The 11,293-nt window shown below is 42.5% G+C and overlaps 1 protein-coding gene and 1 pseudogene across 1 annotated transcript; one reads left to right on the plus strand and one right to left on the minus strand.

Annotated features, from left to right (window-relative positions):
* Window positions 1–765: 765 nt before the first annotated feature.
* Window positions 766–8,452, plus strand: LOC142852800 (granzyme A-like). The gene is made up of 5 exons (XM_075977821.1): window positions 766–851; window positions 3,430–3,574; window positions 5,424–5,565; window positions 6,176–6,445; window positions 8,230–8,452. The coding sequence occupies exons 1-5, from the start codon at window positions 782–784 to the stop codon at window positions 8,389–8,391; spliced, it is 789 nt and encodes a 262-aa protein (XP_075833936.1). The 5' UTR covers window positions 766–781; the 3' UTR covers window positions 8,392–8,452.
* Window positions 8,453–9,688: 1,236 nt separating this feature from the next.
* On the minus strand, window positions 9,689–9,985 carry LOC142853033 (large ribosomal subunit protein eL37-like; annotated as a pseudogene).
* Between the last annotated feature and the right edge of the window lie 1,308 nt (window positions 9,986–11,293).

The following is an 11,293-nucleotide window of genomic DNA, read 5'->3' on the forward strand; positions in this document are numbered from 1 at the left end:
CCACCTAATGTGCCTGCAGGTCTCTGTACCTGCCTCCATCTGTTAGTAGATGAGGCCTCTCTGATGACAATCTGGTCACAGGAGAGGCTAGTTCAGGCTACTTATCCGCTATTGCTAGGAGTCTAAACTGGGGTCCTCAGCATACACTCCTGGAAGATTCCCCTGAGCCAGGCCTCCGTTCAACGTTCAACCCCCAAAATGCCCCCTCTCAGTACATCCCCCCCAACCCCATGCCTCCCCTATCTGATCGCTCATGTAAAACTCTGGTTTTAAAGTTTTCAAAGGGCTTCTACTAATAGATACTGACAATAATATTGCTGGTGACGAGACTATTCCAACCGAGTCATTTCTAGTCCCTTCTTTTTTTTTTTTTTTTTTTTTTGGTTTTTCGAGACAGGGTTTCTCTGTGGTTTTGGAGCCTGTCCTGGAACTAGCTCTTGTAGACCAGGCTAGTCTTGAACTCAAAGATCTGCCTGCCTCTGCCTCCCAAGTGACGGCAACAAGGTTCCCTTCCCCTCAACTATCAGGTAGGAGGACAGGGCCCTCCCCACCCCTCAACATTCACACAGTCAAACACGCACATCCTCCTCCCCATTCCCCAGCCCCTCCCCACCCCTGATGAGGGATCATGTCTGCTTTCCTCTTGTTTAGTTTCATTTTCCAACTCTACACCTAGAAATTTGAAAGAGAAGAAGTGAAACCACATCCTTTGTACTCTCATATATATAGTGGAAAGAAACAAACACAGAGTTCCCTGTTGATTGATGTGGGGAGAGCCGCAATGAAGACCTTCTGTGCTCCCTGGGTGTCTTCTCTTGCTGCTGTTGTTTTCCTTCTGATAATTCCTGAAGGTAAGACAGGCTCATGATATTTCCATCATAACCATTATAGAGTGGATTTTCGTGATGCCTTAACAATGGTGCCTTATTTATAAAATTATTATAATAGTTATTTATAGAATACCCAAAGCTTGGGGATAGTCAGCATTTGCCTTATAATCAAATTCATTTTAGAAGAAAAAATATTTATTTGTAATTTCTTTCCAAAGATTAACAAAACCACCAATTGGTGGTGGCTGCCAATTTATAGCTTAAATTTTGCTTTAAAAGATAATGAGAAAATGAGCAAACAAATGAATGAAATGCCCTTGAGTTGGGAAATCAAGCTCTAGCTTTCAAGAAAGGAGGTAATGGTGGGGCTTCTGTTCTTTCTCCAGTATTATACAGACAGCTTTGAAAGGCTAAGCTGAGTCAGAGCTAGACATTGGGAGAAGCCAATGAGGACTGGTAGGTGCTTCTCGCTAGTTCTCTTTGTTAAGAGTTTGCCTGACAAGTCTTCGGGACTCTGAGGAATACTTCTCACTGATTCCTCAGGAGAACTGTATTTTCTTTTTGGCTACTCCTTCCACTTAGTAAGTAGTGACCAATATCCCTGTCTGAGTGGACACACCATGCACCCATGGGGACGCCATCGCATCTCTTGCCCTAACACTGGGAGAGCTTCTCCAGGTTCCCTGAAGAACCCGCCAGGAGAAAATGGAGGGAGAGGGAGGAAATAGCTGGCAAACACAGAGGCAGCCATGATTTCTCCTAGGACCCATAAGCTTTTAGAGGTAGAAGTGGAGGGCAGGGAAGTCCAAAAGAAGTTCCAGAGGCAGTCTTATACCCGGCAATGAAGGGAATTTTAAAACAAGGTTGAAGATGTTTGGGAACGAAACTGGTCACAAGACCAGCACAGCACAGCCCACAGTCAGAGAGCACTCAGTGATATTAAATCTCCCAAACCATGAGATTAAAGCAGATTTTCTTTTTCTCTCTTTCTTTCTAATCGAATTTTGTCTTTTTAAATCTAATTATATATATATTCTTCAAGGGAAAGCATAAAAGCAGCTTTTTTCCTATTACACTTTGTTTTCTGTGTTCAGAAAGAGCTGTGTGGACCCAAAAAGGGAAGAAACAAGAAAGCAATGCTTCATATTTGGGACTAGTCGGAATAATCTGGAAGACTTTTTAAACACAGAGTCTGAACATTACAGAGCTCCTGCCTCAGGCATTCTCCTAAGTCTGATTCTAAATGGGGGCACTTTGGTGGTCTTTAAACTCTTTCCCCTGCTCTCACCCTTACCACACACCTTTTCAAGTCTGGTTAGTGGCAGACCTGGCCTTGTGCTCAGGTGAGTACTCAGACACAAAGCTTTACCAAAGAGAATGCTCTCGAATTCACGATCCCTGGTGTCCACAGACACTCCTTTGTAGTCTAGCTTTGTAAGAGTCACCCCAAGGAAACTTGGGATGAAGCCAAACTCTTTTGGTTCTGTATAAGTCTGTTTCTAGAGCCTAAAATTCTGCCTTCCCTATTCCCTTACGGAAAGTGGATCGTGTACCTTCTTTCCCTGACTCTCGCCCTCCTCATCCTGATAAGAAGCTCCAGGCCTATCACTGACACTTGTGAATTTGGCAATTAGTTTGATTTATTTGTAGAATAAGAAGTGTTGATCCCTACTCAAGAAACCATAACTCTCAGCCAACAGTCAGAAGGGTTTTAGGAGAATGCACGAATATCTTGTGTAGAAGTTGAAAAAAATGGAAACTCTGCCCCAAGGACACAAGAGCCTCTCCACTGTCGTGCGCACTTGCCTTGTGCCTATGTGTGTCTCTGTCTTCTAACCATGTCTACCATCCTGGTCCAGCTCACGCAAGTTTGAATAAGGTAGATTTTGTAGCTATTGCATCTCTACTCCTTTTCTCTCTACTTATTATAGCTCATTTGGAAAAGGTTTAAACTGCAGCATGTTTTGTCTGAAGATTGAAGCAGAACCTCAGGTGTGACCAGTGTTGTTCTCTCCACTGGCGAATGAGAGCTGTGCTCTTCATACCTGAAATCTCACCAAATGAGCCAAGTCTTCATTGATACAATGGGTCTCAGATACAAGGCAGTAGCATCAATTTGTATACTGTGTTTTTGCAAGGCCTCTGAGTGGAAGGGGAAAGTAACAAGCTTCTCTAATCCGTCCCCATTCCTCTTCTCCAGTTAATACTCATCCAGAAGGGAGTAGGGACAGGGAGGGCTACGTCGACGCCAGCAACTCCCCCAGAACTGCTAGCGCTATTGACCACTGCACAGATCTCTGCCCTTGTCAAAGCTTGAGCTCTGAAGCTACAACTATAACAGATTTCCAGCAGAATAGTTTCTGGAACACCAGTGATGGACCTCTATGGATGTGACAGCAGGGACTTCTCAGGAGCTCCAAAGGGCCAAGACATAGGGTCAGACATCGGAAGGTCTGCATAGAGGAAAAGAGGAGTGTAAACACGGGTGATAGCCAATTTCCACCAAGTTCAAAAGGCATGCCTTGTCCCAGAAATATGGCTTTCCTGGGGAGCTATTTGGAGTGGGCACTGACCTGAGTTGCCTTTTTCTATTGACCAGGTGGCTGTGTAAGAATCATTGGAGGAGATACAGTGGTTCCTCATTCAAGACCTTACATGGTCCTACTTAAACTTGGTAAAAAAGGCATCTGCGGTGGCGCTTTGGTTGCAAAAGACTGGGTGTTGACTGCTGCCCATTGTACCACGTAAGTTTTCCGGGTTAAAGTTTTGTAGAAATATTCTAATGAGGAGAAACAATAACAATAAAAAGGCCACATCTTGCTAATACATGGGAAAGTCATTAATTTTGTCATATATAAGTGAAGTCTTTGGCAAGTCGCATTCTGAAAGGAAGTGAAGCCCAGATTTGTCACAAGGAGCCAAGTCAATGAGAACATAGTGTCTGAGAGCTCTGTCTGAAGGTCCCCACTAAAAAGAAAAAAAAAAACAGAGATCATAGGCTTGGCGGGCAGAGGAAGGTAGAAGTGGACCTGGGAGGAAGTAGGGGAAGAATGGGAATGAATACATATGATCAAAATACATCACATAAGAGATATTTTTTAAAAAAAGAAAAATAATAAATGGGTTTGTTAAGTGGAACTAAAATCACTTTGGCTATTTTATAAAGGGAGGAGCACTCCCGAGAATGAATAAGCTAGTGAACTGGGATAAGGCAAAGATACCAGTGGACCACTAGACCCCTGACCCTATGTGGGTCATTACACAGTGCCCATCTCTCCAGTTTCTCTAGAGCATATTCCATTTGCTTAGTGAAGCCCATGTGGGGAAGGGTTTCTGGTCCTTCCCTGCCAAATGGCTTCTTCCATCTCCAGTGCCTATGCTTCTGCCACAACGCTACATGGGCAACATGAGTTCCATCTAATTGAAGCTAACTAAAATTACAAATTTACTTCTTTGGTCATGCACCAAAGTCCTAGCGGCTACATGTGGCTTGTGGCTATTGGCCATGAAATTTATAGAGCATGGTATTATCAGAGCATGCTCTGAAATGTACAGTTATGATGTCTTGTGTGAGACTAGCCTCAGCTGGTACGGTGGAGAAAAGGCAATGTGAGGATTGCTCAGTTTGGTGTATAATGGGCTGTGAATGACAAGAACCATGAGCATAAACACATTGGGAAATATCTGCACCCTGTGTGGCATGCACGTGGGATCCCTGGCTAAGCTCTCTGCTTCTGGAAGCTTTCCTATCTGAGATTGCTCTCTTACAAAGAGATCTGCCAGGAGCTGCTTCCTAGCCACCAGCTGCCTTTGTTTCCTGCCTCTGGATCTCCTGGAAGGTTTGCTTTTCAGGGATTTGCAGCCTAATCCTCTACCACAGCTAGTCCGGGAGAGGAAAGAGTGGAAACAAACCCAAGATTTGGATTTGCTGCCATGAACTTCTCTCATTTGATTTTTCCTTAAACCTCAGATATCTTGTTATAAATAAGCTGTTGGAGATAACAAGTGTGATGGTTCAAACATCATTTGTCCCCGCAAAAGTTCATTTGCTGGAAGTTTGGTCCTTAGGGTAACCACACTGAGAGGTGATTGGAACCCTTCATAGATCATGGGGGCTCCATTTTGGTGACAGGGTGAATGTGGGCTTCAGAGTTAGTCAGTTGCCATGAAGGGTAGCTTGGTATAAATCAAGCTCAGTTTCTGGTCACTCTTGCTTCCTCTGTCACTCAGATGATCCTCTTCACACTTCCTCATCCCTCCTACTTTTCCACCATGAGCTGATGTGTCCTAAGTCCCTCATGAGAAGCCCAACAGATGCTGACGCCGAGCTCTTGAACTCTGAAACTGTGAGCCAAAGGAAACCTCCGTTATTTATAACACATCCAGCCCCGGGTGTTTTGTTAAAGCTTCATAAATATAAGACAGAAATGATAACAGATTCATAAAAATCTTACCCTACAAGGCAGGCATATTTTTCCAAGCTACAAAATTTCTCCAAAATCAGCATTTACATCAATGGTATATTGAAACTGTTCAACACATATTACAACCAGTTCCTGATTAAACTAATAACTAGTATTGTGTCTATTACAGGAAAATGAGTTACCAGGTCATTCTTGGAGCTCACTCAAAAGACAAGGACGAGCCAGAAAAACAGATATTATCTGTCAAGAAAGCATTTCCGTATCCATGCTTTGACAACCATACACATGAGGGTGATCTGCAGCTTTTGTGGGTATGTACCTTGGGTGGTCTGTTTCAGTCACAGAACCTTCGAAAGTCTCGCCACTTACATGAACGTATGCTCCTAGTCCCCCACCTGGTACAAACAAGGGAGCCCCACAGGGAGAGGTAAGAAGTTCAAACATTAATATTCATTGCAGTTGGCATTTTCGTTGGGCCACTAACCAGCTCCCAAATAAAGACATGGAGACTAATTACTAGTTATGAATGCTCAGCCTTAGCTTATGCTTATCCCACTAGCTCTTCTAAGTTAATTTACCCTGTTTTTCTTCATCTACATTTTGCCTCCAGGCTTTTTACCTTTCCTTCATTCATGTCCTACTTTCCTGCTTCCTCTATGTCTGTATGGCTGACCTCTGGCGTCTCTCTGGTGTCTCTTTTTCTTTTTCACTAGAGCCCAAATTCCTCCTCCTACTTACTCTCTCTTCCCAGAAGTCCCACCTATACCTCCTCTCTCGCTGTTGCCTGTTTAACTTTTTATTAGACCAATTGGGTGTGTTAGGCAGGCAAGGTAAAACAGCAACACATCTTTGCATAGCTAAACAAATATTCTGCAACAACTTATCTCATACTCTTAACTGTTTATGCTTGTCTTCCTACAGCTAAACAAAAAAGCAACAATTAACAAAAATGTGGCTATCCTTGCCCTGCCTGAAAGGGGGGATGATGTGAAACCAGGAACCAGATGCCAAGTTGCAGGATGGGGGAGAGTTAATAATAAATCACCTCCCTCTGAAACTCTGAGAGAAGTCAACATTACTGTCATAGACAGAAAAATCTGCAATGATAAAAAGCACTACAATTTTAATCCTGTGATTGGACTAAATATGATTTGTGCAGGAAACCTCCATGGTGGAAAGGACTCATGCGAAGTAAGTGAGAGTGTGTTAGCTATTGGAGCAAGGCACATGAGTGTAAGTGGTGTGAGGTTAAGCTTGGTCTCATCAGGGCATTGGCTTCTACAGTTTCCTATTCTGTTTGTTGAGACAGGGAGTCTCACTATATAGCTCTGGCTGTCCTGGAACTCACTACATAGATCAGGCTGGACTGGAACGCACAGAGATCCGCCTGCTTCTTTCTCCCAAGTGCTGGAATTAAAGGCCTGTAGCACCACATCCAGCCTTCTACTGTGCTTTCTGAAACTGGATAAGATCTAGGTGAATACAATCCCAGAGAACCTAGACCACAAAGAGGACCCTAAGATCCATGGGAAGTAGAAAAAGACAAGATCTCCTGAGTAAATTGGGAGCATAGGGACCATAGGAGAGGGTTGAAGGGGAGGGGAGAAGCAGGAAGGAGAGTGGAGAAAATGTAAAGCTCAATAAAAATCAATTTTAAAAAAAGATCTAAGTGAATAAAATAATACACTCAATTCCAAAGAGTCAGTAAAAGTAATAATCCACTGCTAGAAAAGGACCATGGGTGACCTACTACGTTGACTTTGTTTCATAGATTAAGAAACAAAACAAACAAAACACTTAGAAGAAATGGTGGGGGTATTTCTCAGTCTTCATGTTACCATATACAGAGACTAACAAGATACATAAAATTCTAAAGAGCTGTCTTTCTTACTTCACCACAACACCAAAAAAGCTCAACTACCTTTGATGTGGACATGCTTAAAATGTCAGCAACTCCCAAACCTAGCCAGGAACCTGGGATTAGAGTAAACAGTTCTAGGCATGACCCTCACCAGAGACTGAATAAGCCTTCCTCCCAGTGTCCCCAAAAACATTAGGGACAGGGCCTGATTAAAGACAAGAATTAAAAAGAATATTTTGCAAATTTTTAAACCCTCAGTTCTAACTTGTTGGTTCTCGCCTTTCCTCAAAACTCCAAAGAATCTCCCGAGGTGAGGACAGTGTGTCTATCATCAGTCAGAGAAACTAAGCCTTGTCTTCAGGACCATGGTTGGCCAAATGCCAAGAAGAAATGGCATCTGTCCTTAACACCTTTCTTCTTTTTACTTGACCCTCCCCTACTCATTGCCTCCCACGCTCTCCACTTAAGGCACCCAGGAACCTGACTTTTCCTCTTGGGGAATCTCAATACCCTGTGGCCACAGCAGCATCCCAGGACGCCCCTCCCCTGGGATCAGGCCCTGTACCCACAGAGGCTCAGCAATATTTCCCTGTTTTCTCAATGCCCTAGGCTGGCTGCTGAGGAATCCAGTCTACCGGGCTGAATCTACACATTCCAGATGCTATAACAGGGAATGTATCTCAGCAGAGATGGCCACAGTTCTCATGTGATCCACTATTTCTTACAGATATCAAACCAGCCTTTCTCTGAAAGGAGCAATTCAGTTTTCTTTCTTTGGGAAAATAGTTATCTGTGAGAGGAACTAGAAAACATGACAGTTACTCTTTACTTAAACATATTATCTGTGTTTGCCTGTTTCACTCTTTGTTGAAAAATTGATCAAGAGGGATGGCTTTCTGAAAAAAGGCAACTAATCTTAAAATCAGTAGCTGAAATATATAATACAACTTTCCTTTCAGTTTTCAATAATCTATAAATATTAAAATATTACTAAGTGTCCTGGTGTTTTAAGCAATAATTTTCAGTGAAGTCTGGGCTCTTCATACTAAGCGCTACAGAACTTCTTCATAACCAAAAGCTAATCTCACCTCATTCTGCCCCCTTCTTTCCCCAGGGAGATTCTGGAAGCCCTCTGGTGTGTGGCGGTATTTTCCGAGGCATCACAGCCTTTGGCCTTAGTGGGAAATGTGGAGCTCGCCAAGGGCCTGGCATCTATACTTCTCTTTCACAGAAGCATCTCTCATGGATAAAGAAGACCATGAAGGGCGCAGTTTAGATGCATGAATTTCATTTCATCTGCTGTCACTTCTGCATCTAGTCACAAATAAAATCAATTGAATGACTGCATGCTCTTCTCTCTTGCAATGCTCTTGGTCAGTTCTCCATCTGCAAAACCAAGAGTTGGAAGGCAATGACATAGATGATGCAGGAGGGAGATTAGAAAACCAGGGCCACTGGTGTCCTTTGTGTGTCCAGGGACAGGGTAATTTCTCCCTGGAGAATGCACTTTGCTCTCATTAGCTCTGTCTGACAGCAAGCATTGTGAAGGGTTCAGGCATTCTGAACTGCTCCAGCATGTGGAAATGAGAAGGAAAAGGCCTAGCTCCCACTGCTACACCTCCACACCACTATTCTTGTTTATATGCAAGAACCGCAGACACAGGTATCAGAAATGACTCAAGGGTGAATTCCCTAGGCAGATGCGCTTTGCTTCTTGGCCTTTGAGCTAAGATGACACATAACGCCAAAGGCTGAAGTTGAACAGAATTAGAGTTCTTGGTGATATAAATGAAATGCCTGGCCAGCCAAGAAAAGGACATAGCAGAAAGGCAGCCTGCTCCTTGGTAGTTTTCATTTCAGCCTTGGATTATCTACATGATCTCTTGATTCCCCTTGTCTGTGAGTCTTGTCTGTGACCAACATGGTGGTCACAGTGTTTGGCATGCTCTCATGGAGTAGTGAACTGTGATCAAAACATTTTCTTGAAAAACAAAATGCCCCATGTTTGCTCAGCATTTTTAATTTAGTGGACAGTCATCATCCCAGCGGCAATATTGAGGTGGGATCATGGGAACAAATTCCTTCAATTTCCACTAGAAATATTTATCTGTATGTAATTATGCATGTATGTATACAGATACATACACAGTTCTTGTCCAATCCAAAAAACATACTACGCTAAGAGTCAACTCTTGAAGCCAATGAAGAAGCAAAACTCAAGCTGATTAAAACACTAGTCACAGGCTTTCAGGGACGGTTGCCCAGCAGACCCACCAGCCTATCCAGAATCACCATTGCCCAGGACCCCAACTCTAGAGAGTCAATTAATATTGCTGAAACCCAGAACATGGGGTTTCTTACATTAGCACCCCAATAAGGTTGATAACGTCCAAGGATCAGACTTCCTGAACTACAAAGTGAGTTTTCTAGTAGAGGGGTTCTGAGCTGATACTTTTGACATGTCATAATCTTTACTATGAATTTAGGATTTTAATTACAAAAATATAGACTATTCTCTACTGAACTCCATTTTTTTGAAACCAGACCATTTATTTTATGACTGCTTGAAGTCCCTAAAATGAATTTGATGCTGTAACAGCTGCCCTCTTGGGTTAGCTGTTTGTTAACCTTCATACAATCCATGTCTGAATCTCCAATAGACAATCTTTAGGTGCCTCATCCACCCAGTTCCAATAGTGTTTCTTCTCTTAGCCTGGGATAGTGTGCCAGCTATACTTCCTGTTGCTCTTGGCAGGGTAGCCACAGTTGCCATAGGTAGACTTCTGAAGGTGATAGGCCTTAGAGCCACAGTGTTGGCACAGCGTGTGCGTCTTATTGAGACACTTTCCAAAGGATGGCGTTCCTTTCATTGTCTTGCTTCTGCTGCCGAGGCCAAACAGACAGAAAAACCCATATTCCATTTTTTAAATTGTTGACTCAAGCCCTCATGCATTGCTAGTTGAAGAACAGATGTGCCTTTCTTCTTGCAAAAGTTGCTAGTATCTATTGGAGATGAATCTGTTTATATTTTATAATCTAGCAATTCCACTCGAGTATATACCAAACTAAAATGAGTGTTTTGTCCACCAAAGATATATTCAGTAATGTACATACCAGATTAAGTCAAAAACCCAAAATTGTAAATAATGTAAATATCCATTTCTGATAAGATAAACAAGTTTATATTTATACGGCAAGACAGGCAGGAGTGGAAAGAACGCTGTCGTCTCATGGAACACACATGTGATTGCATGATTCCACCTAGCTGAAGATAGGCACAAGTAACAACCAGTCCATCGTGACATAAATCAGCATATAGAGGCTGTTCACTGACAGTATGCAAACAGGAATGTTCATACCTTAAACTGGATAGAGCTTACTGTTATCTATTCATGAACTAAAAAATTTATCCAGCTATCCAATAAGGATTGATATACATGAAGCTTTGTGTTATAAAAACCAGTTGTAATCAAAGGTTCTATTTTGTGTGTCATATAGACTTTTTCTGATTTCTTTATAAAAATCGTATCCCAAACTTTCTGCTAAAGATATAGATATACATTGACATTTTTCTCAAATGAGGCCCCTTTGCTCACATACCAATATTAATTGTAGAAATGACCGTTGATCATGGCAGTGTCATGAGACAGTTAAAACAGAAAACCTGAAATAGAATGACGGAGGACACTTGAAACTATTTAATGTGTGTGTGTGTGTGTGTGTGTGTGTGTGTGTGTGTGTGTGTGTGTAAGAGAAAGAGAGAGAAGAAGAAGAAGAAGAAGAAGAAGAAGAAGAAGAAGAAGAAGAAGAAGAAGAAGAAGAAGAAGAAGAAGAAGAAGAAAAAGAAAACAAACATTATGTGTAGAAAAAATTAGAAGCAAAGATCAAGAATTCCAAAGGACCAGCAAAGCTCCAGCACGGGAGCCATACAGCAGATGTGCAGAGATTGCCAGAGGCTGCTTACTGACTTGCCTGGCTTGCTCAGTCTGCTTTCCTATAAAACCAGGCCCAGAGATGGTGACACCATAATGAGCTGGTCCCCCCACAACAGTCATCAATCAAGACAATGCCCTACAGGCTTGCCTACAGGACAATCTCCTCAAATGAGGCTCCCTCTCCTCGAGATGACTCTAGTTAGTGTAAGTTCACACACACACACACACACACACACACACACA

The sequence above is a fragment of the Microtus pennsylvanicus genome, chromosome 6, assembly GCF_037038515.1.
Source record: "Microtus pennsylvanicus isolate mMicPen1 chromosome 6, mMicPen1.hap1, whole genome shotgun sequence".
Classification (NCBI taxonomy): Eukaryota; Metazoa; Chordata; class Mammalia; order Rodentia; family Cricetidae; genus Microtus; species Microtus pennsylvanicus.

What these genes read in the sequence shown, in the direction of transcription:
- LOC142852800 (XM_075977821.1), top strand. Translation starts at nt 782, where the DNA reads ATGAAGACCTTCTGTGCTCCCTGGGTGTCTTCTCTTGCTGCTGTTGTT. An exon ending in CCTTCTGATAATTCCTGAAG is followed by an intron (nt 852 to 3,429) that starts GTAAGACAGGCT and finishes TCTATTGACCAG; the next exon opens with GTGGCTGTGTAAGAATCATT. An exon ending in GTGATCTGCAGCTTTTGTGG is followed by an intron (nt 5,566 to 6,175) that starts GTATGTACCTTG and finishes GTCTTCCTACAG; the next exon opens with CTAAACAAAAAAGCAACAAT.